At 41.1% G+C, this 22,496-nt stretch overlaps 1 protein-coding gene across 7 annotated transcripts in view; it reads left to right on the forward strand.

The window, feature by feature from the left end:
- spata20 (spermatogenesis associated 20) overlaps positions 1–22,496 on the forward strand; it is a 70,473-nt gene that overhangs the window by 1,849 nt on the left and 46,128 nt on the right. For 4 of the 7 annotated variants that reach the window (XM_047377300.1, XM_047377303.1, XM_047377305.1 and 1 more), the window contains exons 2-13: positions 1,273–1,401; positions 1,483–1,547; positions 2,264–2,418; positions 2,505–2,648; positions 3,361–3,562; positions 3,912–4,042; positions 7,176–7,280; positions 7,921–7,995; positions 9,285–9,497; positions 9,671–9,863; positions 12,508–12,676; positions 21,822–22,030. In XM_047377300.1, the coding sequence (XP_047233256.1) occupies positions 1,273–1,401; positions 1,483–1,547; positions 2,264–2,418; positions 2,505–2,648; positions 3,361–3,562; positions 3,912–4,042; positions 7,176–7,280; positions 7,921–7,995; positions 9,285–9,497; positions 9,671–9,863; positions 12,508–12,676; positions 21,822–22,030 (1,790 nt within the window). The remainder of the gene's footprint in view (positions 1–1,272; positions 1,402–1,482; positions 1,548–2,263; positions 2,419–2,504; positions 2,649–3,360; positions 3,563–3,911; positions 4,043–7,175; positions 7,281–7,920; positions 7,996–9,284; positions 9,498–9,670; positions 9,864–12,507; positions 12,677–21,821; positions 22,031–22,496) is intronic. The other 3 variants (XM_047377304.1, XM_047377301.1, XM_047377302.1) reach the window with 3 other exon arrangements.

The raw sequence follows: 22,496 nt of genomic DNA on the forward strand, positions 1-22,496 counted from the left end.
GTTCACCTAATAGAGTCGGTTCCTCCAGTTTCCAAACGACTGTGGACTTATTGTTACCACTAATGCTTTTCCTAGTTTGGTCGTTTATTGATCCTTGAGGGTAATCAACCTGCAGAAACATGGTGGGAGAAGTGGAGTAGTGTGGGACTTCTTTACCGTTTCAGATACTGGACGACTTGCCTTAATTGATGAAAGCATGCATTGTGCATCCTAGCAGAAAATCCTAAAAGAAACGATCCAGTCATCAGTTTTCTATTTTAAACTCAGACACACTAATGTTATACAATGATTAAAAGCATACCAGAAAGGCGTAAACGAACATTTAAGATTTTGACAGTAGTCTAGTTGAAGTACACACTTGAATCTGATTGAGTGACTGTGGACTGTGGTCTGGGCACTCCTTCCATTTCTGTTGCACTGTAGCCTCCTATGTATGTCATTGTGGTGGTAGGGTTGTGAACTCTTTTGCATCCTAAGGAGAGTGGCTTGTTCAAGTAAAAGCTGTTTAAGCTGTTTGTAGCTATTATCCTAAAATAATTCATAGTAACTAACTATTAACTAATAACTGAAGAACAATTCAAAATCAAATGGCTTTGAGAAGAGGAGCTTGTTCCCATCGTTTGTGCAATTAATCTTCCACATATAGCTGGTATAGTTGTGACAGACAGATCAACGAGAGGCTGAGCCTCTTCAGCTGTATCAAGTCGCTCCCGGGCAAGTCTTTAATAATTATGCATTCTATTTGTACTCTGATGTCGTATTTTCGGACTTCCCAGTTAGAAATACAACAGGAACAACACCTAAAGTCGGAATTCTCTCTTGGAAAGTTGAGTTCAATTTCCATTATGGCTGCAATGCATATACAATGGCAGTTTTCTTCTCATTAAATCAGTGGCACACCCTATGCTGCACAGCATGTGTCTGTTAGCATGTTCCTTTTTTGGACTTGCAACTAGAAATCACTCAAATTGCATGTGTCAGCTCCAACTTCCAAGATATTACTACATAACCCCGGATAGCTGCGTAATAGGAATGAAATAATGAGTAACTACACCTGACATGTTTTTATTTTTTCTGCACAAAATAACTTCAGAGGTAAGTGCATAGTTATGACTCTAGTAAACTATGAAGTTTCATGCTGTCCATTTTACATTTTGTGCTTACTTGTCAAAGTAACAAAAAGGTAAATGTTTATATTGAGATAAAAATGAAACTGCTGATTGTTGGCGGTAGAGGCTGTATTTTTGCAAACACGTTTTGCTGTCTATACAGTCTGTCTGTGTTCATCAGCATGGCATCAGGGGGTGACCATCCATCGTCCAATCATCACAAGCATACAAACAGGTTGGCCCAAGAGCGATCGCCGTATCTGTTACAGCATGCTCACAACCCTGTCGACTGGTGAGTCCCTTTAAACCTGACATTTATCCATTTTTATTAAACTGGTATATTGAAAAGTATATCATTTGTTCGTGTGTGCAGGTATCCATGGGGACAGGAAGCTTTTGAAAAGGCAAAGAGGGAAGACAAGCCTATCTTCTTATCAGGTAAGAAGCCTAGTTTAACTTTATTATTACTTTAACAGAAATTATTGGGTTTTGTTGTGTTGCAATCAGTTCAACATTAATGACCCCAAAAGAAATAAATGTCAGAAGTTATCCTTCACAGTATATCATAAAGAAAAACTTTAATTGAGATTTTGGTGAATGTTGTTATAATACACATTGACAGATTATTACAAGAGAATGTAAATACAAAGATGAAAGCCAGAAGGCATCTGGCTTTCCCATGTGGGCAGCTGCAAATTTTATTCAAGCGTGACGTCGTCAATTTTGGAGATTTTCTTGTTTTTTTTGATCAGCACCCAGTTTGACCTGATGATCTTGGAATTGGCTGTTGTTAGAAAGAGCTCCAAAAGACTTTCCCAACTGTGGAAAACCTCCAACTCTCCTTAAATCTTCATTAAGTTCTTTGGACTCCCATTATCAGGAGGATTGGTCAATCCAATGAGTGCTGTCAAAAAGTCCTTTATGATCTCTAACAAGATGTGAACAGGCCGTGGCGTTGCAAGGTTAAGATAATGTACAACCTCAACACCGTTTGTTAAAAGATTTAGATTAAGTGCCAAAATGCTGCCTATAGAATCAATTTTCAGACAAAAATGACTACTTTACATTTTTCGCTATTCACTGTGCTTTACATTTTCTATAATTGTGTTTCCTGTAGAAACAATTCTTTATTATTGTTTGTCTCTGATCACCAGTGGGCTATTCAACATGCCACTGGTGTCACGTTATGGAGAGGGAGTGTTTCGAGGATAAAGAAATTGGAAAAATCCTTAGTGACAACTTTGTTTGCATCAAACTAGACAGAGAAGAGAGACCTGATGTTGACAAGGTCTACATGACCTTTGTACAGGTTTGTGTACATCTCTACTGACATTAAGGTTTTCTCCACAAATGCTGTTTCTAAAAATTTCACAAATTCTTATGTTTTTATGTCAGGCAACAAGTGGAGGTGGAGGATGGCCAATGAGTGTGTGGTTAACTCCCAACCTTCAACCTTTTATCGGAGGCACATACTTTCCCCCAAGGGACCAAGGAAGAAGACCCGGCTTCAAGACAGTTCTGATGAGAATCATTGAACAGGTGGCACCACTTTTCTCAAAGACTCAATACGTAAACTGAAAATATGTCCAAGTTAAACTCTGTTAGCCCTTCAGACAGGTTGAAGAATGATCCTTTCCATATTTGTTCATGTTACAACCACAAACTTTGGTGTATTTTGTGGGGTGGTTTCAACTGCTTTCAGAAATCACCTCATAAATTACGAAATTGCACGTTTAGTAATTGGTAATTTAGTCTCAGTATAATCCAGCTGTTCTGTGAACGCCTCAGAGGTTTGGCAGAGAAAATTAGTGATCAAACAGCATCATGTAGACCAAGGAACACAGTAAGTAACACCAAGTTTCTACAAGCCATGTAAGGGACACAGCAAACATGTGGCTCTGGTCAGATAAGACCAAAACTGAAAAAGGTTTCCCACATGCAAAGCAATTTGTGTGGCAGGAAACATGGTAATGACAGCATTATGTTGTGGAGGTGCTTTTCTTCAGCAGGGAGAAGGAAGCTGATCAAAGTTGATGAGAATATATATGGAGCTAAATACACAAAAATCCTGTAGGAAAACCTGTTCAAGGAGAACCTTGTATCATTTGATTCGGTTATCATCACGTCAGCGATTTGTAAATCCCAGTAAAATACATCAAAGTTTGCGATTATAACATTAAATATTGTGGAAAAGTTCAGGCACTGTACATATAAATGCATTTAGACGCTCTAAAAAGTGACTTTCTCTCAGTGGCAATACAACCGAGCAACGTTAGAGTCCAGTGGGCAGAGGATCATCGATGCTCTAAAGAAAGGGACAACTATTACTGCAAACCCAGGAGAAAGCCCTCCCTTGGCCCCAGATGTTGCTAATCGATGCTTCCAGCAGTTGGCCCATTCCTATGAGGAAGAGTATGGAGGCTTTAGAGATGCTCCAAAGTTCCCCTCACCAGGTAGGCTCACCAGGAGCCAGGGTGCTCATCAGCCTCTGTTTTGGCTGCAGCAACTTTCCAGAGATACTAGGGACAATTGGAAAGGGAAATACTCCTACCCCCTAAACTGTTAATCACAAAAACTGTTCTGTTATAATTTGGAAGCTTTTTTATTTTACAGTAAAAGTAAAAACACCCAAACCTCTGCATGACCCGGCGAGAAGGTGCCATGTTTCCAAGTTATGTGACTGCAGCCAAAGCTCAGCTCTTCCTGTCCAGTGCTGTGGTGTCACCATAGTTCAGAACTGCTTCACAGATAACAGCAGCTGCATGAGAACTCATTTGATTTGGTCTTTCTGTGCCTCCACAGTGAATCTTATGTTCCTCATGTGTTATTGGTCCGCAAATCGTCGCACCTCAGAGGGGGTTGAGGCGCTGCAGATGGCCATGCACACACTCCGAATGATGGCGCTGGGAGGCATCCATGACCACGTCGCACAGGTTTGTGTCCAGGCTGTGAATGTAGGAAGTTATTATAAATGTTTGCACATTTTTTATACAGTCAGGTTTTTCAGTATGAGTGTAGTCGTGCTATTTCTGTCAAACCTGTACGAAGGAAAAAAGTAAAAAACATCTTGTTATAGTAGTCTCTAACAGTTGGTTGGAAATAAGGAACAGCAAAAACTTGAAAAAGACCAAATGTTTAAAGGGTATTTAGGTTGTTATGAAATGCATGTGAAAAGCTATTAATGGAAACGGTCACAGGTTGAGTGGAGTCAAGCATTTAGCCATTTTTTTTGCAAGATCTGTCTAGATTGTCCAAAGTCCTAAATCTCTTCTTTTCAGCTTAACCCATAGGTTTTATGTGTAGGACTGCATCATATATCCCCCTCCATACTTTCAAGTGAGCAAGAGGTGCTATTCCACACATTCATCCCTTGCTTTACATGAAAGCAACCTTGAGTAATATTGCCGAAACACTCAATCAGAGTACATAGTTGCAGTTAATATCTCAACAGAGTTCAGCAAACAGGAGACAGGCCAGTACACCAGGAGACGTGGAGGAGGCTGTAGGAGGGCAACAACCCAGCAGCAGGACCGCTACCTCCACCTTTGTGGAAGGAGGAACAGGAGGAGCACTGCCAGAGCCCTGCAAGATGACCTCCAGCAGGCCACAAATGTGCATGTGTCTGCACAAACGGTTAGAAACCGACTCCATGAGGATGGTATGAGGGCCAGACGTCCACAAATGGGGGTTGTGCTCACAGCCCAACACCGTGCAGGACGCTTGGCATTTGCCAAAGAACACCAGGATTGGTAAATTCGCCACTGGCGTCCTGTGCTCTTCACAGATGAAAGCAGGTTCACACTGAGTACATGTGACATACGTGACAGAGTCTGGAGACACCGTGGAGAGCGATCTGCTGCCTGCAACATCCTTCAGCATGACCAGTTTGGCAGTGGGTCAGTAATGGTGTGGGGTGGCATTTCTTTGGAGGATCCCATGGCCCTCCATGTGCTCACCAGAGGTAGCCTGACTGCCATTAGGTACCGAGATGAGATCCTCAGACCCCTTGTGAGACCATATGCTGGTGAGGTTGGCCCTTGGTTCCTCCTAATGCAGGACAATGCTAGACCTCATGTGGCTGGAGTGTGTCAGCAGTTCCTGCAAGATGAAGACAGTGAAGCTATGGACTGGACCGCCCGTTCCCCAGACCTGAATCTGATTGAGCACATCTGGAACATCATGTCTCGCTCCATCCACCAACATCACGTTGCACCACAGACTCTCCAGGAGTTGGCGGATGCTTTGGTCCAGGTCTGGGAGGAGATCCCTCAGGAGATCATCTGCCGTCTCATCAGGAGCATGCCCAGGTGTTGTAGGAAGGTCATACAGACACATGGAGGCCACACACAATACTGAGCCTCATTTTGACTTGTTCCGGTACCAAAGAAAACTCACCCATCAGTCCTCAATGACTATAGACCTGTTGCCCTGACATCTCACATCATGAAGGTCCTAGAGAGACTCCTGTTGGCCCACCTGAGTAAGCAAACAGTAAACCATCAGGACCCCTTTCAGTTTGCTTATCACTGTGGAGTTGGAGTTGAAGATGCTATCATACACCTGCTTCAACAAACCCACTGTCATCTGGACAAAGCCAGCAGCACTGAGGATCATGTTCTTTGATTTCTCCAGTGCATTTAATACAATCCAACCTGATTTGCTTTGTCAGAAACTCCAGAAGAATCAGGTGGAGGCCTCAACAATCTCCTGGATTAAAGACTACCTGACAAACAGACCACAGTTTGTGAGACTGAAGGGTTATGAGTCTAACCAGGTAGTCAGCAGCACAGGAGCACCACAGGGGACTGTACTCTCACCATTCCTTTTCACTCTGTACACCTCAGACTTCCAGTACAAGACAGACTCCTGTCATCTGCAGAAATACTCGGATGATTCTGCAGTCGTGGGGTGGATCAGAGATGGACAAGAAGCTGAGTACAGGAAGGTGGTGGACCGCTTTGTGGCATGGTGTGGAAACAATCATCTCATTTTGAACATGACTAAAACAAAGGAGATGATTGTAGATTTTAAGAGAAACAGGAATATGTCAAAAACTATTTCCATCATGGGAGAAGAAGTGGAGGTGGTGGAGGAGTATAAATACCTCGGTGTTCACCTGGACAACAGACTAGAGTGGAGATGCAACTGTGAAGCCATCTACAAGAAGGGACAGAGCAGACTGTACTTCTTGAGGAAGCTTAGGTCCTTTGGTGTTTGCAGCAAGATGCTGCATATCTTCTATAAGTCTGTTGTGGAAAGTGTGATCTCTTCTACCATCATCTGCTGGGGAAGCAGCATCAGAGCCAGGGACTTAAAAAGCTCAACAAGCTGATAAAAAAGGCTGGTTCTGTTCTGGGGACTCCTCTAGAACCTCTGGAGATCATTGTGCAAAGAAGGATTCTTCATAAAATGAAGAACATTATGGAGAACCCTGAGCATCCTCTTCATGAGACTGTCCTACAACAACAGAGTGTCTTCAGTCAGAGGCTTCTTCAGATCTGCTGTAAGACGGAGCGCTACAGGAGATCCTTCCTGCCCACAGCCATCAGCATCTACAACGGCTCTTTGAGGAAACCTTCATAATATGAGCTATAACAACATTTAATTTCCCTTTGGGATTAATAAAGTATTTTTGAATTGAATTTGATTTGAATTGAATTGAATTTGACTTGTTTTAAGGACATTACATCAAGGTTGGATCAGCCTGTAGTGTGTTTTTCCACTTTAATTTTGTGTGTGGCTCCAAATCCATTGGTTAATAAATTTGATTTCCATTGATGATTTTTGTGTGATTTTGTTGTCAGCACATTCAACTTTGTACAGAACAAATTAATCAGTGAGAATATTTCATTCATTCAGATCCAGGATGTGTTAATTCAGTGTTCCCTTTATTTTCTTTGAGCAGTGTATATCTGTTTTGTGTTCTGTTCTTTCTGTGAACATCCCAGTTCTGATTTAGACACTTAGAGCTTCACTTTCTTAATCATACAGCATTGGTCCTTGTTGTATGTCTTTTTTACACTGTTAATTAGTAACTGTATTCCTCATTCTGTGGCTGTTTTTCAGGGTTTTCATCGTTACTCCACAGACTCCTCCTGGCACGTACCTCACTTTGAGAAGATGCTTTATGACCAGGCTCAGCTGGCTGTGGCTTACATAACTGCTTTTCAGGTTTGGGTTTCTATATTCTCCTAACAATCAGCTTTATTGGACAAAGTTAAAAGTCCACGCAAATTGTAACTAGGGTGTGTGGGCTCTGCAGAGCTATTAGTAGCCTGTTTCCTGACCCTACGGCTGTACAAGTCCTGGATGGAGGGACAGTCAGGCTCAGGCCTCTACAGACCTGATTGTTCAATGCAGTTTGGTCTTGTGATGTTTTGGGGATGAGTTGACTGTGTTGTTCTAAGACTATCTTGGCTCTGCTGGCACTTCACTCGGCCAGCCAAAACACTCAGTGTGAGACTTGCAGAGCATCTCACATTCCAAAATAGGGTGGTTGTTTGCTTTGTTTGTTTGGGATTAGGTAAAAACTAGTTGAAACTGAGTGCCAGAGTTTGTGGTATCTTCCTGAGCTTGTGCCGCCCTGACCTGTTTTTCTGTGTAGACTTACCCACTAACAAAGACCAACAAACACAAGCTGAAATACAGCCACACAGACTTGCTGTGGTTAATGATGACATAGCAGCTGCCTAGGCACTCTTGTAGGTTTTCTGCTGGGAACATCCTGTTGACAAATCACAGGATGATACCGTTAAGGTTGCGCACCGGTTGAATCATGGCCCTAATGGAGGTGTTCTCCATTTCTCTCTAGGTATCAGGTGAGCAGTTGTATGCAGATGTGGCTAAGGACATACTGCTCTATGTCTCCAGGGACCTAAGTGACAAGGTGAACCATCGACACCTCGACTGCTACTTTTTTTTTCTGTGAAAACTATCTTAGTTGCTTTTGAGTACTGCTGGCATGCTCATACATCCCTTAAGGCACCAGGTGGAACCTTGCTGACAAAAGGCCTATTAAAGCCTCACTCTCCAGTACAGGTCAACCTTTCTCCTCTTTGATTAAAGAGGGCATAGCAGTGAACAGAGCATACGTTTAAAACCATACTGTTATCGTTTAAAACCATACTGTTATTATACAATTCTCCAAGATTTATTAAGTAATTACACTCTAAAAAATGACCATGCCCTGGAGTAATTTTCTGTAGACTCTATCCTCTTTTTGGAGACTCACTTTGTCAGGGCGTCCTTTACTGAGGCAGAATCCCTGAGTTCTCGTTTTAACTGTAAAAATGATGTTGCCTGTTATATTCTATTAAAACCAGAGAGCTTACATGGCTTTATAGGTCTTTATTAATTACCATCAAATATGGTAGTAATGTTAGTGCTTCCCTAGGCTTAGATTAAGAGCAATGTTTTGTCAGTGCTCAGGCATACAGTGCCTTGCAAAAATATTCACCCCTTGAACATTTTCTTTTTCATTTTGTCACATTACAACCACAAATGTCATTGTATTTTATTGTAACACAAAGTGGCACATATTTTCAAAAATGTTTGCTAATGAAATTTCAATAATAAAACTTATTGCCCACCACAGTTTTTAATAAAACTAACTGCCCTTACTGTCCACACCGGATGTATGTCGGGTGAGATACTAAAGTTCACACGGAGTGGTGGGGATATGTTTTTTTCCTGTCAGCATGTGGGTAGCACCTCTTGTTTCCTATGGAGACCTGGTGGTCCGGGGATGCCAGTCTTTGCTTTTGTTCTCAGTTGGCTGTGCAGATTTATTTCTACCTCTCTTACCTTTCAGAGTACATATTGATCATCGCCCAACCTGTGGCAGGTTGCTAAAACAAATGGGTCTTTGACTCATATATTAATTCGCTATGAAATGAAAAAAGTCATGGGACCCTAATTAGAAGTTTGTAGAAACCTTTTTCAGTCATACACAAGTACAGTGTCATCTGGAAATGTGTTATAAACAGTTGTTTCTAATATGGAAAACTCTGTCCCCACTGACTTAATGTACTCAAGGTTAAAGGATGAATCTTATAAACGTTCAGCCAAGTTGTTCGGCTGCAATAAAGGATGAATTTAGTTTAGATCTTTTTTTACACCTTATTATCACTCTAATTATTAGTGCTGTGTTTGCCCTTTGTTATTTCTATTTTCCAGTCTGGAGGCTTCTACAGTGCAGAAGATGCCGACTCGGTCCCAGTATCAGGGGGGCTAGAAAAGCGAGAGGGGGCCTTCTGTGTCTGGACAGCATCAGAAGTGAGGGAGCTTTTGCCAGATGTGGTAGAGGGCGCAGTCGGAGCTGCCACGCTCGCAGACATCTTTATGCATCACTATGGAGTCAAGGAGCAAGGCAACGTTGCACCTGAACAGGTCTCATTGTGTTATTTGCTTATTATGGCCATAGTTGCTTTTGAAAGTCTGTCCAATTGTAGTTTGTGAGCTAAATCTGGCAAAGCTGTAAGGCTCATTGATGCACTGACATGGCATCTGTCGCAGGCACCAAAGGTCAGTTTCCGTGAATGTTCTGTGCTCTCTGTTGCCAGGACCCACATGGGGAGCTGCAGGGGAAGAATGTGCTGATTGTCTGTTATTCAGTTGAGCTAACAGCTGCTCACTTTGGCATCGCGGTTGAGAAAGTCAATGAACTCATGACTTCAGCCAGAGCCAGAATGGCAGAAGTGAGGAAGATTCGCCCTCAACCCCACCTGGACACCAAGATGCTGGCTTCCTGGAATGGTAAAGTACAAGTCTAACAAGGCACAGAAATGTAGAAACAGCAGATTTAGGTCCACAAATGGATTCCAATCTCTATTTTATTTTACTATTTGTCATATTACAGCCACAGACTGCAATGTATTTTATTAGGACTTCATGTTACTAACACAAAGTAGTGCATAGATGTAGGGATGGGTACCGAATTTGGTACTTTTATAGGTACCGACCAAATTCCGTCGGTACTACTGAGTACCGATTCACGTAAAATCAAACGGTACCATGTTTCGGTTCCTAAACGCATCATTGTAACACTGAGGGAGTGGAAGAGTGGGCCATTTTCCATGCCGGATATGAACACAGCATTGCACGCACAAGAGCGTAATGACGTCAGTAGCCGCTGACGAGCGCTTCCTATCAGCAAAGCATGGCTGATAGAAAGTGCTCGAAAATATGGCTCCACTTTTCAATTGCAGATTACACTCGCTGCAGTATTTGTGATGCAATGTGCAAGGCCAGTGGCGGGAATAGTTTTAATCTGAGGAAGCATCTGCAGCGATTCCCTACCACTATTCAAGGGGGGCGCCCCGCCCTGCAAACCAGACCGCCCCCCACCTCACTGACGCTGAGTTAAGTGGGCTCGCAAGCAGGTGAACAGAAGCTCCCGACAGCAGACAGAAAAACATGCCACTAAAACCTAGAAAGCAGGCAAGTATTTCTGCGATTTTAAAAAGCCCCAAATTTAGTTTTGATGGCAGCACTTCCTCTCCTACTCCTGGTAAATATGGCGAAGGTAAAAGTACACAAAATAGCCCAAGTGTTTTATGCTCTGCCCCTGACACGCAGCTAAAGTCTTGTCTCCACTGAATGTAAAGTTTTGACCTGGCTTGGCTGTCGGACGTGAAATAATCCCCCTGGATCTATAAGACTGAGCTTGGTAATTAAATACATACATGATAGATACAGAAAAGAATGATGGAAAGAGACACAAAGAGATAAAAGATGTGATAAAAAGACAGAAATATGGAGAAATAAGAAAGATGGAGAGACTTAAAGATACAGAAAAAAGATAGATATAGACATAATATATACATACAGTAGGTAGAAGATAAATACACATTTCAGAGTTTTTTTCCCGTGAGAATGTTCTGTTGAATATGTAGACGGCTTAAACAGGCTGCAGTCAGAGGAAACCATGGGCCCAGCCATTTTCTATATTCTTCTGGGTGTGTGTGTACATACACTGACCTGGTTAAGATTTTTGTCAAGGCTGAAGAGACAATTTTGGTCAGCTTCAGATCTACGGCTACAACTCCTGCATTCGTTACTCGCCGTCTGCAGCCAGCAGCATGGCTGGGTTTTAATCTGTGCATTACACTGCGTAGTCAGTTAAGGGTTTTAATGTTGAAGAAATGTTTGAAACAACTGAGATGTTGCAATACAAACAACTGGGTTTTGTTTTGATATATTCATTAAAGTTTATATATAGACAAATAAATATGCTAAATTGAAAGATTTTGAGATTTTATTATTAAATGAACTAACATTTATAACCACTTACACAAACTGATACCGTTGACTACCTGTATCGATTCCCAGAGAGTACCTTGTATGTAGGCCAAACCGTATAATATTTCTGTCTCCTTCTCATGGTATTTTGACAAACTGCAAATCGGACCTCTTGTTCGTCTTCCCAAAAAAAAAAAAAAAAAAAGATGACAGAATGCACTAGTAATCTGCGCTGAAAAAAACCCATTCCCATACATGATGCTGCCACCACCATGTTTAACAATGAGAAATGTCTATTCAGTGCAGGATAAATAATTTCAGTTTCAGCAATAATGCCTTTGTTCACCGATGTTCTCTAACAAACCTCTGAGACCTTCATAGAACAGTTGGATTCATATTGAAGGCGGATTCTGTTTGCTAGTTAGCTGACTTCTACAGGCAGTGGGTGTCACTGGATTTTATTTAAGGGTATGAGCGTAAAGGTGTGCGATCACAACTGCATGCCATACTTTTTAGATCTTTGTTTGTTTGCCTTTCAGATTTGTGACAAACTGTAGAAAGGTTTTTCAAGGCTCTGTACTTTAGATTCCTCAGTGTAGAAATATGCATCAAGTAATGAAACTTTTGTTTTTCTACATTAATGTGGTGCTAATTTTGACGCTCCATTTGCATTGTTTTGCCCATGATCTAAAATGTAGTTAATTACAAAGCACAAGCATAAACACTCATACTCACCCATGAGTTTAGGTCCTTTAGCTGATGTCTCCTGACAGTATGTTAGTGAGGTAATGAGGCCCTGCGATCCCAAGAACTTTCCAATTAGTCCCGAACCTCTTTTTCTCCTCTCTAATGAACAAACTCCTCCATTAATCACCTGTCCTGTGCGGCAGCACTTTGAAGACCGGGCTGTGCACCATTGGCTTTGATACTATACATGAAAGAGGTGCGGAGGGATAGATGGAGGAAGGAAAGGATGTAGCGAAGGATGGGAGAAGGGTGAACGGGGGAAACTTCAAAGAGAGGGGAGAAAGTATCTATGCTGGGACTTTGGCCTCACATTGGCACCTTGGCATGGAACGTGATGTTTTAACATGAGCTGCAGTTATTTTGTAGCTAATCACCCCCACAAGCATCATCATTACTGCTTCCTCCCGTTCAGGCCTGATGCTGTCTGCCTTCGCTCGGGTTGGAGCTGTGCTGGGGAATGAGGCAATGGTGGAGAGAGCGGTACAAGCAGGCTACTTCCTAAAGGAGCACCTGTGGGACCCTGATCAACAGAACATACTCCGATCTTGTTATCGCGGAGACCAGATGGAGGTGCAACAGATGTAAGATACAGTGCCTTGTGAAGCATTCATACCTCTTGAACTGTTTCACATTTTGTTACATTTCAACCACCAACTTTAATGTGTTTTATTAGGGTTTATGTGATAGACCAACACAAAGTAACAGATTGTGAAATGGCTCCCAATTCTTCTTTTAGCATTGTGAAGCTCTTTTTAGAACCTTTCTATTTTCATATATCTAAAAACTGTAGAAAGCTAATAGATGTGCTGCCCTAACATGGTTGTTAACATGAAACAGAAAACCATAATATCTGGGTAAATAAGGTTACACACAGAAATCAGCCAATATGCTCTCATCCAACCCAGTTATTGTAAAGCTGTATTTCTTATCCAGCAGCTCAGTTATTGGATTTCTATTTTAGCTGCTATCGTGCTGCATATTTTAACAAGATTGGCCATATTTTAATTTGATTTTAGAGGCCTGTTGAATGACTCATGATGCAGACAAAATTTCTTATAGCTGGGAAGTCTATCAGAAGACAGCCATTTACATAAAATGATCTGAATCTTTAAATCTGTCAAAGTTCTATGAGTTTTTAAAATTATTTCCAGGTTGTCTTATTTTATTCAGAGCGTACACAAATAGATTTTGTTTTTTAGATGTGGGATAATGTTTATCCCCTAACTTGATGCCCACTGAATATAAATTTTTACTCAATTTAACCATTTGATATGGAGAAAAATCTGGATCAAGACCTTTGAGAGGTGTTAGTTTTCAGTGGTAATAAAATGTATAACTACATTCAAGTCTACAGTGTAAATTGATTATGGCTAAAACTAAAGAAGACATTTCCCCTGTCAATTTTTTTCTTTTTGGATTTTTGAAGCAAAGCTGTTTATTGTGACCAGTAAAAAATGCTTAACACAAACTCCAGTAAACCGGTAGTCTCATGCCGTTTATAAATTAAATAAATTTAGTAAGGAAGTCATATTGGATGCTCACAAATGTACTTATCTTTTTCTTTTAAAATTTTTAAGCAGTTACTATCCAAGTTTCGCTACCTTCTGGCGTAGTAAATGTATTACAACATTTTTGGCTGGAATCCCAGAGACTGTTTTAATGTGGAGATGTTTTTTATCTGCTTTTGAAAGACATTTATAAAAAAAACATCCAGAGTAGTGTAGTCAAGGTGTATTTTTGAAAGACAGGTTGTGCCACTCCAGTAGTTGTTTAAAGGCTTTATTGCTCTGCTCTCAGTGGAGGATGCACGCGATTTCTCTCCCTCCGTCTTGCCTGCTTCTGCATCTGCTTTTGTCTGTGTTTTTCCTAGAACCTCACTTTACATATCTTCCAAAATTGCAAATTACGGATTTGGTCAGCTGGTCTCTCAACGCAATTGATCAAATTTTTTCCACGGGAAGACAGGGGAAAGGAGAACCTTCTTGCCCAGCCAGTACATTCTTCTCTGGACACACGATGGATTCCTGGCGACACTGGAAGATTGTGTGCTTGACTACAATGTCGATTGAGGACGCAGAAGACGTTTGTATATTTGGATTTTTGATAACAGGATTTCTGCTTTTTGGAGCCGGTGGTTACCTGACTTATCGAGTGAGTAGCAAAACGTGGGCAGCTGTTCAAAGCATCCCAAAGCTGCCTGCGATGCTGGATGGAATCTGCAGAGAGATCAATGCTCAGACTGAGTTGTTAAGAGAGCTAAGCTGCAAGCTGGATATGGTTCTTGAACAGAATCGTAGCCTGGAAGTGGCTTTTGGACTCAGAGGTGAAAGGATTTAATCATGGAGAAAGTTGTTTGCTCCAGAACTGCGAGAAAGTCCCAGAAATTTGGATATTTGGATTCGCAATTGTGAGATAACAGTAAAAACTCTTAAAGTGGTTGGAAATCCACACAACTCCTTAAACCACAACATTTATTGTTTTTCTAAATCTGGTGCCCCAACGTGGCCTTGGCAACTTCTGCTAAGTGGCTGTCGACAAATTATCTCCTGGATGTTGTGTAAACATGGCGCTCTTTCCCAGCACCCCCGAACAACTGTGACCCAGATAAGACTTTGTGGCCGATTGAGACAACTTCCATCTCTCTCCTCTAGGACAATGGTGCTCTATCTGTGTTGACAGTCTAATTCACAGTTATATATTCACACCCCCAGGATTCCATCGCACTCTTGCAAAATCTTTTCTTCTTGTGTGTTGCTTAGCCCCACACCTAATTGCATGATTTCATTACTTTTTCATAGATTTTTTGTTTTATCAGAAGGATTACCAGCAAAAACCAAATATTATTAGTAATTTGGACTATAGCTGCTCTTACACCAATGACCCAGCTTTCTTAATTAGACTACAAAGGACGGTTATTACTCAGTTCAACTTCAATACCACTAAAAGCAATATATCATTAGCACCTGAAAATGTGGATTAAAGCTGTTTAGTACCAGTGATTCAGCTTTCCTAGTTAGAATTCAGTGGAATGATGAGACTATCAATATTATCATCTTCTTTTAGCATAAGATGCTTTATTATTAAGAGTGGCTTGGAACCAATTTCTACCAGTAAACTCGGAAGGATTATTAATGTTATTTGATTTGTTTTTCTGTGTCTGTATCAGCGTAATGTTTTTCCTCATGTACAGCGCTTTGAGTGCCTTGTTGCTGAAAAGCGCTATATAAATAAACTTGACTTAACTTATGTCCTCTGCGTAACCACACTGTAATACAGAGAAGTCTACCTTTATGATAAAGTGGCGGTTTTGGGACACAGAAGTGCTAGCCATGTGGTTTCTGGCTGTTCTTATGTTTGGTGTGATTTCTCTTCAACAATATGACTCATTTTGAATGGGGGCTTTATTGTCATGGCCTATGCATACAGACACAGCTCTAAGCAACTAAGCCATCTGAGGGACTGGAGGGGGCAGGAAGAGATGGCATCACTCAACCCTCAATGCGAGCTATGAATTCCACTTTGATGCTGAAAACCAGGTTCCTACTGCATGTTATTGAATGCATTTGTTAATTTTATGGTGTAAATGTTTTTAAAGCCTAAGAACATACACTTAGTCAAATGCTAAGTCTTTTACTCATCGTGTACAACAACTTCAGTTGGCCTTGTTCTGTTGGCCAGCACTGTGCCCCAGTTACCGTGAATGAGTGAGTGTGAAATGCTATGGAATCAGCAGAAAAATGTGCCAAGAGTCCCATAACCTGCTCGATGGAACATAATCAATTTGAAACACACACATGAACAAATAGACACTTTGTGCCTTAACACCCTGGCCTTGTTCCACGGCATCCGTCTCATTCATTACCGTCCAATTCAGAATGGTGTCGTCTTTGAAAGTGCTTACAGGGGCTCATTTCTCAGGCCTGGTTTAGCTCCCATACATACCGGGCAGGTATGGGCCGTGAGCCCATTTACCAGGAAGAATGGTTGGAGCTGAGACTAACTGGGTTAATAGGATGTGAAGTTGGTTCCATGAATTTTCTGGGGCTCCTCCCTGACAACCGATGACTGAATGTCTTTTAGTAGCAGAAGGAAGGCGGAGAATAGCTTTCCTGTCGGAGTGAGTTGTTGTGTTACCATTAATGTGAACATATTACCTATTGACCTGTCATATAAAGCTGGCTTATTTAATAGAACTTAGTTCCTAATGGGTTTCTATTTCTGTAGGTGTCTTTGTAATTAGGATTTTGAGACATACATAGAGTTAACGGATTTTGCACTTATCCTACTTATGTGAAGTGGATCTTGCCAGCAGGTTTTTAGCTCTATGGACTAATCAGGAGTGACGTTAACCAGGCATGATGAAGCTAATATTTAAAATAGTTTCTTAGTGTCTTAGTGCCATGATAACAGTAGACAGACGATGAGTTTTATCTTTGACCTCAGGGAAACAACTCACTTAACACACACTCCTGACGGTGTGAATGAAAAGACTCTTGTGTATTATTCAGAGCTTTTAAAATGTTGTGTTTGTGTGCCTGCAAGGATCTCTTCCTTCTCTTTGGTCACCTCAGCTAGATTACTTGTCTCACTGCGATACATGATGGTGTTCTGCCAAATAGGTAAAAAGGTCTGAAAATGGTTCAGGCAGGAAAGGTGACAGAGAAAGAAGGGAGCAGACATACAGCAAAGGTCCTCAGATCAAACCCTGGATAGCTGCATGAAGGATGGGCAGCGTCTTTATTTGCCCTAAGATACAGCTAAGGTTATGTGCAGTTAAGATTGTACCTGGAGTAGAGAACTTTCTTGGCATCTTCATCGAATTTAAATTCAGATAAGTTAGTCCCAGAGGCTGAAATTAACACACATTCCAAAGTGCGTCAATTCTCTGCTGCCTTGAAAAAACCCTTCAATATTAAAAATGTAATTGCAGTTTATTAAAAGGCGGTTTGAACCTTTATTCTGGTATCACATTTGCATTAACACAGAAGTCGGTGATAGTTTATACAGGAAATAACAGCCGGAGGCAGTGCACCTCTGCTGATCTTTCTGTGTCAAAGAGGTACTTATAGATTAAATATAGCATGTTCAGAGTAACCATCTGGCCTAAATGTAAAGCTGTGTAAAAAGCAAAGATAGTACAGGGTAATAAGTGAACACTGTTTTATTGATTTTTACTCTACTTTAATAACTGTAAAACCTTTAACCATAATTGGAAATATCATTTCATGTGAAGCTTTCTGGAATAAAAAAACAAGAAATCACAGCAGACTCTGATAAACTTGGGAAAGTAAATCCTGTGTGAAGCATTAACCCAGAAAGAGCACAAACCCTGCGTTTATCAGATCAAACAAGTTCTTATTTTACACTTAAATTACCGAAAGGGCAAGGATTACTGGAACAACTTTGACCCCAACATCTATTTTATATGCACTCAGTGGCCTTGCTATTACCAGACAAAACTACTTTTTGCCTTTAAAACTGCCTTAATTCTTCATTGCTTAGATTCCACAAAGTGTTTGTCCATATTCAACTGATTGCATCACACAAGTGTTGCAGATTTGCACATCCATGATATCAGTCCTCTGTTCCATGTCGTCCCTCTGCTGCACTATTGAACTGAGATCTGGTTGCTCTACAGGCTATTGGAATACTGTAAACTCATTGTCACGTTGAAGAAGCCAGTTTGAAATGATCAGAGCTTTGTGACATGGTACATTATTCTGATGGAAGAAGCCATCTGAAGATGGGAACTCAGTGGTCATAAAGGGATGGTCTGTATGACCAGCAACAATTGATTGGCTGGTAGTGGCATTTTAAATAATGCTCCACTGGTAGTAAGGTTCATAAAGTATGCCAAGAAAATAACCTCCACACTATTACAGGTTCGACATGCTGTGCATTCAGAGTTGGCATTCTGCATACCTTGGTTGTAACAAGTGGTTATTTAAGCCACTGTTGCCTTTCTGTTGCGTCTAACCAGTCTGCCTATTCTCCTCTGACGTCAACAAGGTAGTTTTATCCACACAGCTGCTCACTGGGTATTTTCTCTTTTTTGGACCATTCTCTGTAAACTTGAGAGGTGGTTGAGTGTGAAAATCCCAGTAGATCCGCAGTTTCAGAATCACTTGGAACAGCCCTTCTTGCACAAACAACCATGCCACGTTAAAAGTCATTAATATCCCTGTTTTTTCTCCATTCTGAGGCTTGGCACGCCATCTTCACCAAGTCTAGATGCCTAAATGCATTAAGATTGCTGCAATGTGATTGGCGGATTCACTGTTTGTATTAGGGGTCCTAATAAAGTGGCTGGTGAATGTATTCATAAATCCAGTTTTTATTCTGGTAATTACAAAAAATATAATGCAGTATCAGTGTGACTTGGCAAAGAAAATAAAGAAATGGAAGCAAGGCACAGGGCTGCCACCTCGTGGTTGTAGTATTACTACCAGTAGTGTAAGCCATCTTCTTATAAACAACTTATGGTGCTGCAGCCACTTTTTGATAGTAGCCACATGGTATACGCAGTTTTCATTAAAGCATAGAAGTCAATTCAAACTAATTTAAATGAAATTGCAACAACTATTTGACAAAAGCATTTACATTTATTCAACCTTGTCATACCCATGCTGAGGCTTGCTGTCTCAGTTTAACTTGACTGATGCAACAACCTACAGTGGCTTGTAAGAGTATTCATACCCCTTGAACTTTTCCACTTATTGTCACATTACATCCACAAACATAAATATATTTTATTGGAATTTTATGTGAAACACCAACACAAACTGGTATACACGTGTGAAGTGGAAAGAAAATTATACATGATTTTTTTTTTTTACAAATAAAAAACAGAAAATGGCATTGTGCAAAAGTATTCAGCCCCCCGAGCCAATACTTTGTGGAACCACCTTTTGCTGCAATTACAGCTGCAAGTCTTTAAGGATATGTCTCTACCAGCTTTGCACATCTAGTGACTGAAATTTTTGCCCATTCTTCCTTGCAAAACACCTCAAGCTCAGTCAGATTAGATGGAGAGCTTTTGTGAACAGCAGTTTTCAGATCTTGCCAAAGATTTTCGATTGGGTTTAGATCTGGACTTCGGGCCATTCTAGCACATGAACATGTTTTATTTTAAACCATTCCATTGTAGCCCTGGCTTTATGTTTAGGGTCGTTGTCCGGCAGGAAGGCAAACCTCCGCCCCAATCTCAAATCTTCTGCAGACTCCAACAGGTTTTCTTCCAAGATAGCCCTGTATTTGGCTCCATCAATCTTCCCATGGACTCCGACCACCTTCCCTGTCCCTGCTGAAGAGAAGCACCCCCAGAGCATGATGCTGCCACCACCATATTTGACAGTGGGATGGTGAGTTCAGAGTGATGTGCAGTGTTAGTTCTCCGCCCTACATAGCGTTTTGCATTTTGGCCATAAAGTTCAATTTTGGTCTCGTCAGACCAAAGCACCTTCTTCCCCAATATGGCTTCTGGCAAACTGCAAACTTATGGTTTTCTTTGAACAATGTTTTTCTTTTTGCCACTCTTCCATTAACACCAGATTTGTGCAGTGCATGACTAATAGTTGTCCTGTGGACAGATTCCCCCACCTGAGCTGTGGATCTCTGCAGTTCATCCAGAGTCACCATGGGCCTCTTGGCTCTATCTCTGATCAGTGCTCTCGTTGTTCGGCCTGTAAGTTTAGGTGGACGGCCTTGTCTTGGTAGGTTTATAGTTGTGCCATACTCTTTCCATGTCCGGATGATGGATTGAACAGTTCTCCTTGAGATGTTCAAAGCTTAGGAAATCTTTTTATAGCCTAAGCCTGCTTTAAACTTCCCCACAACAGTATCCCTGATCTGTCTGGTGTTTTCCTTGGACTTCATAATGCTGTTTGCTCTTCATTATTCTCTTAACCATCCTTTGAGGCCATCACAGAGCAGCTGTATTTGTACTTTGATTAGATTACACAGAGGTGGACTATATTTAGTCATTAGCAATCATTAAGCAACTTCTGAATTACTCTGGTTGCACTCAGAGTAAAAGGTGCTGAGTACTTTTGCACAATGCCCTTTTCAGGTTTTTATTTGTAAAAAAAAAAAAAAAGAAATCATGTATAATTTTCTTTCCACTTCACACGTGTATACCAGTTTGTGTTTGTCTTTCACATAAAATTCCAATAAAATATATGTTTGTGGTTGTAATGAGCCAATATGTAAAGGGGTATGAATACTTTTACAAGCCACTGTATTTCTTGTCTCACTGAAGCATGACTCCTTGGCTCTTTATGACCTCCCACAGTAATGCACTTCATCTCCTCCAAATCGCTCTCTGGTTTTCACCCTCTTGACCAGCAGCCATCAGCCTCTCCTGACACAGCACTATCTGGCTTCCTGTCACAGTCCGTCCTCGTGCACTCACTCATCTAGGGGTGCCACTGTGAGAACTGGAAGTACAGGGATAGCGGAATAAAAGTTTATAAAAAGCGGTGTGATCAGTACTATCAGTAGGAAAAAGTAAATCGGAATCAGTATCAGCGGTAAACATTTGTTTTGGACATGGAGACTGTGACACACAAAGGGATTGACAACTTTAAAGTGAAGAATTAGAATTTTGTTTTTAGACATGTTTCTTCAGTATCACAGGTTTTACATGGACATGAACTACAATGTGGGCCAAGAAAACAGCTCCTACTTCAAGATCAACACCTCTAAACTCGAATTAAGTCAGTTGCCCACATGGGCAATCCAAATGCCCTCTGGGGAAAAAAGAATATTCTCAGATGAGACAAAGATTGAGCTGCTTGGCCACAATAACAAGAAGTATATTTGGAGGAGTCAAGGTGAGACTTTTAAACCTAGTGGCACTGTACCAACTGTTAAGCATGGTGGTTGTAACATAATGCTGTGGGGAAGTTAAATTATCAGTAGTACTGGTGCATTACACGAAACACCTGGAAAGATGAAGAACGAGCCTCATCTTAAAACAACAGTTGGGACACCAGGACAATGATCCCAAATACATATACGCTGATTGGTCTTTCCAAAACCTTGACCTTCTTGAAAATTTGTGAACTTAGCTTAAAGGCAGGGTCTTTGTATAAAAACAACCAATATAAATGAACTGTACCTATTCTGCCAAGTTATCCAGCCAAACGTGATGGAAAACAACATGGATGAAATGCAACTTGTTAAGAGAGATTTAACTAAATATTTAGCGGGGGTATATTTATTTATCAGTATCTGTAAAATGCTGACTTCTGTGGATCATTGAAGAGTTACAATAAATTTTGTGTTTTGCACCTAGTTTTTGTTGAAAATACTTAACGTTGTACCATCATTACACCCTGGACAAGAAAGTTTTAAATAAAATGTTAAAACTCTGAAATTAGAATGGTAGTAATGCCCTTGATGGGTGCACATGACTTCTGCTACAGAGATGTCCTAGCTGTACGCAGATCTGTTTACACATATATTATCCATGTAGACTACATTTGTAATATGTATAAGTGTGTACTGATAGTAGATAATCATCCTTTGTTGCTAAGTTTTGCTCCTTTTCCGCAGTTCACACAAGCAGTTAGTGTATAAAAAATGAAGTGTAAAAGGAAAAGGATCCTGTGGAACTCATCACAGTGCTTTCCACATTTCCCCAACGATAAATACTTAATGATAAATGTCCTTTTCCATCTCTTTTTTGCCACTTCTCTCATTATCTTTTCCCCCTGCATTGCCCAGATCTCCGCCTATCTGCGGCTTCCTGGATGACTATGCTTTCATCATTAGTGGCCTGCTGGACCTGTATGAGGCCACGTTTGAAACGGAGTGGTTGCAGTGGGCCGAGGAGCTGCAGATCCGGCAGGACGTGCTGTTCTGGGATGACCAGGGTGGAGGCTACTTTTGCAGTGACCCTAACGACGTCACAGTTCTGCTGCGACTGAAAGAAGGTGCGCTACACTCATGGATTATATCCCATCATTAAAAACACAGTAGATACTGAAACAAACATTTCTGATCATGAAATAAAATAGCCAGTATTTTAGGCCCTGTAGGTTATTGTTTTCCAAGTTTTCCAGTGTGGTACAGACCTATCAACACAACCAAAATATATTTACACTACAATCAGTCATTCACCCATTTATACACACATTCACACACTGAAAGTGGTAGCCACAGCTATCCTGGGGCAGACTGACAGAAGTGGGGCAGCCATACATTTTGGCGCCACTGGGCCCTCTGACAGCCATCGTTTTAAAATAAATATTTGTAAATATTTCTCTGGTGTCGTTCCCCTTTTTTGTCATACTCCATGAGCCAGGTTGTGACACTGAAGACCAATCCTATTCAATTTACAGGATTCCAAATGTATCTCAATCAGAGCTACTAAAAACTGTTACCAACAGCTGGGATGCC

Source organism: Girardinichthys multiradiatus, chromosome 10, assembly GCF_021462225.1.
Source record: "Girardinichthys multiradiatus isolate DD_20200921_A chromosome 10, DD_fGirMul_XY1, whole genome shotgun sequence".
NCBI lineage: Eukaryota > Metazoa > Chordata > Actinopteri > Cyprinodontiformes > Goodeidae > Girardinichthys > Girardinichthys multiradiatus.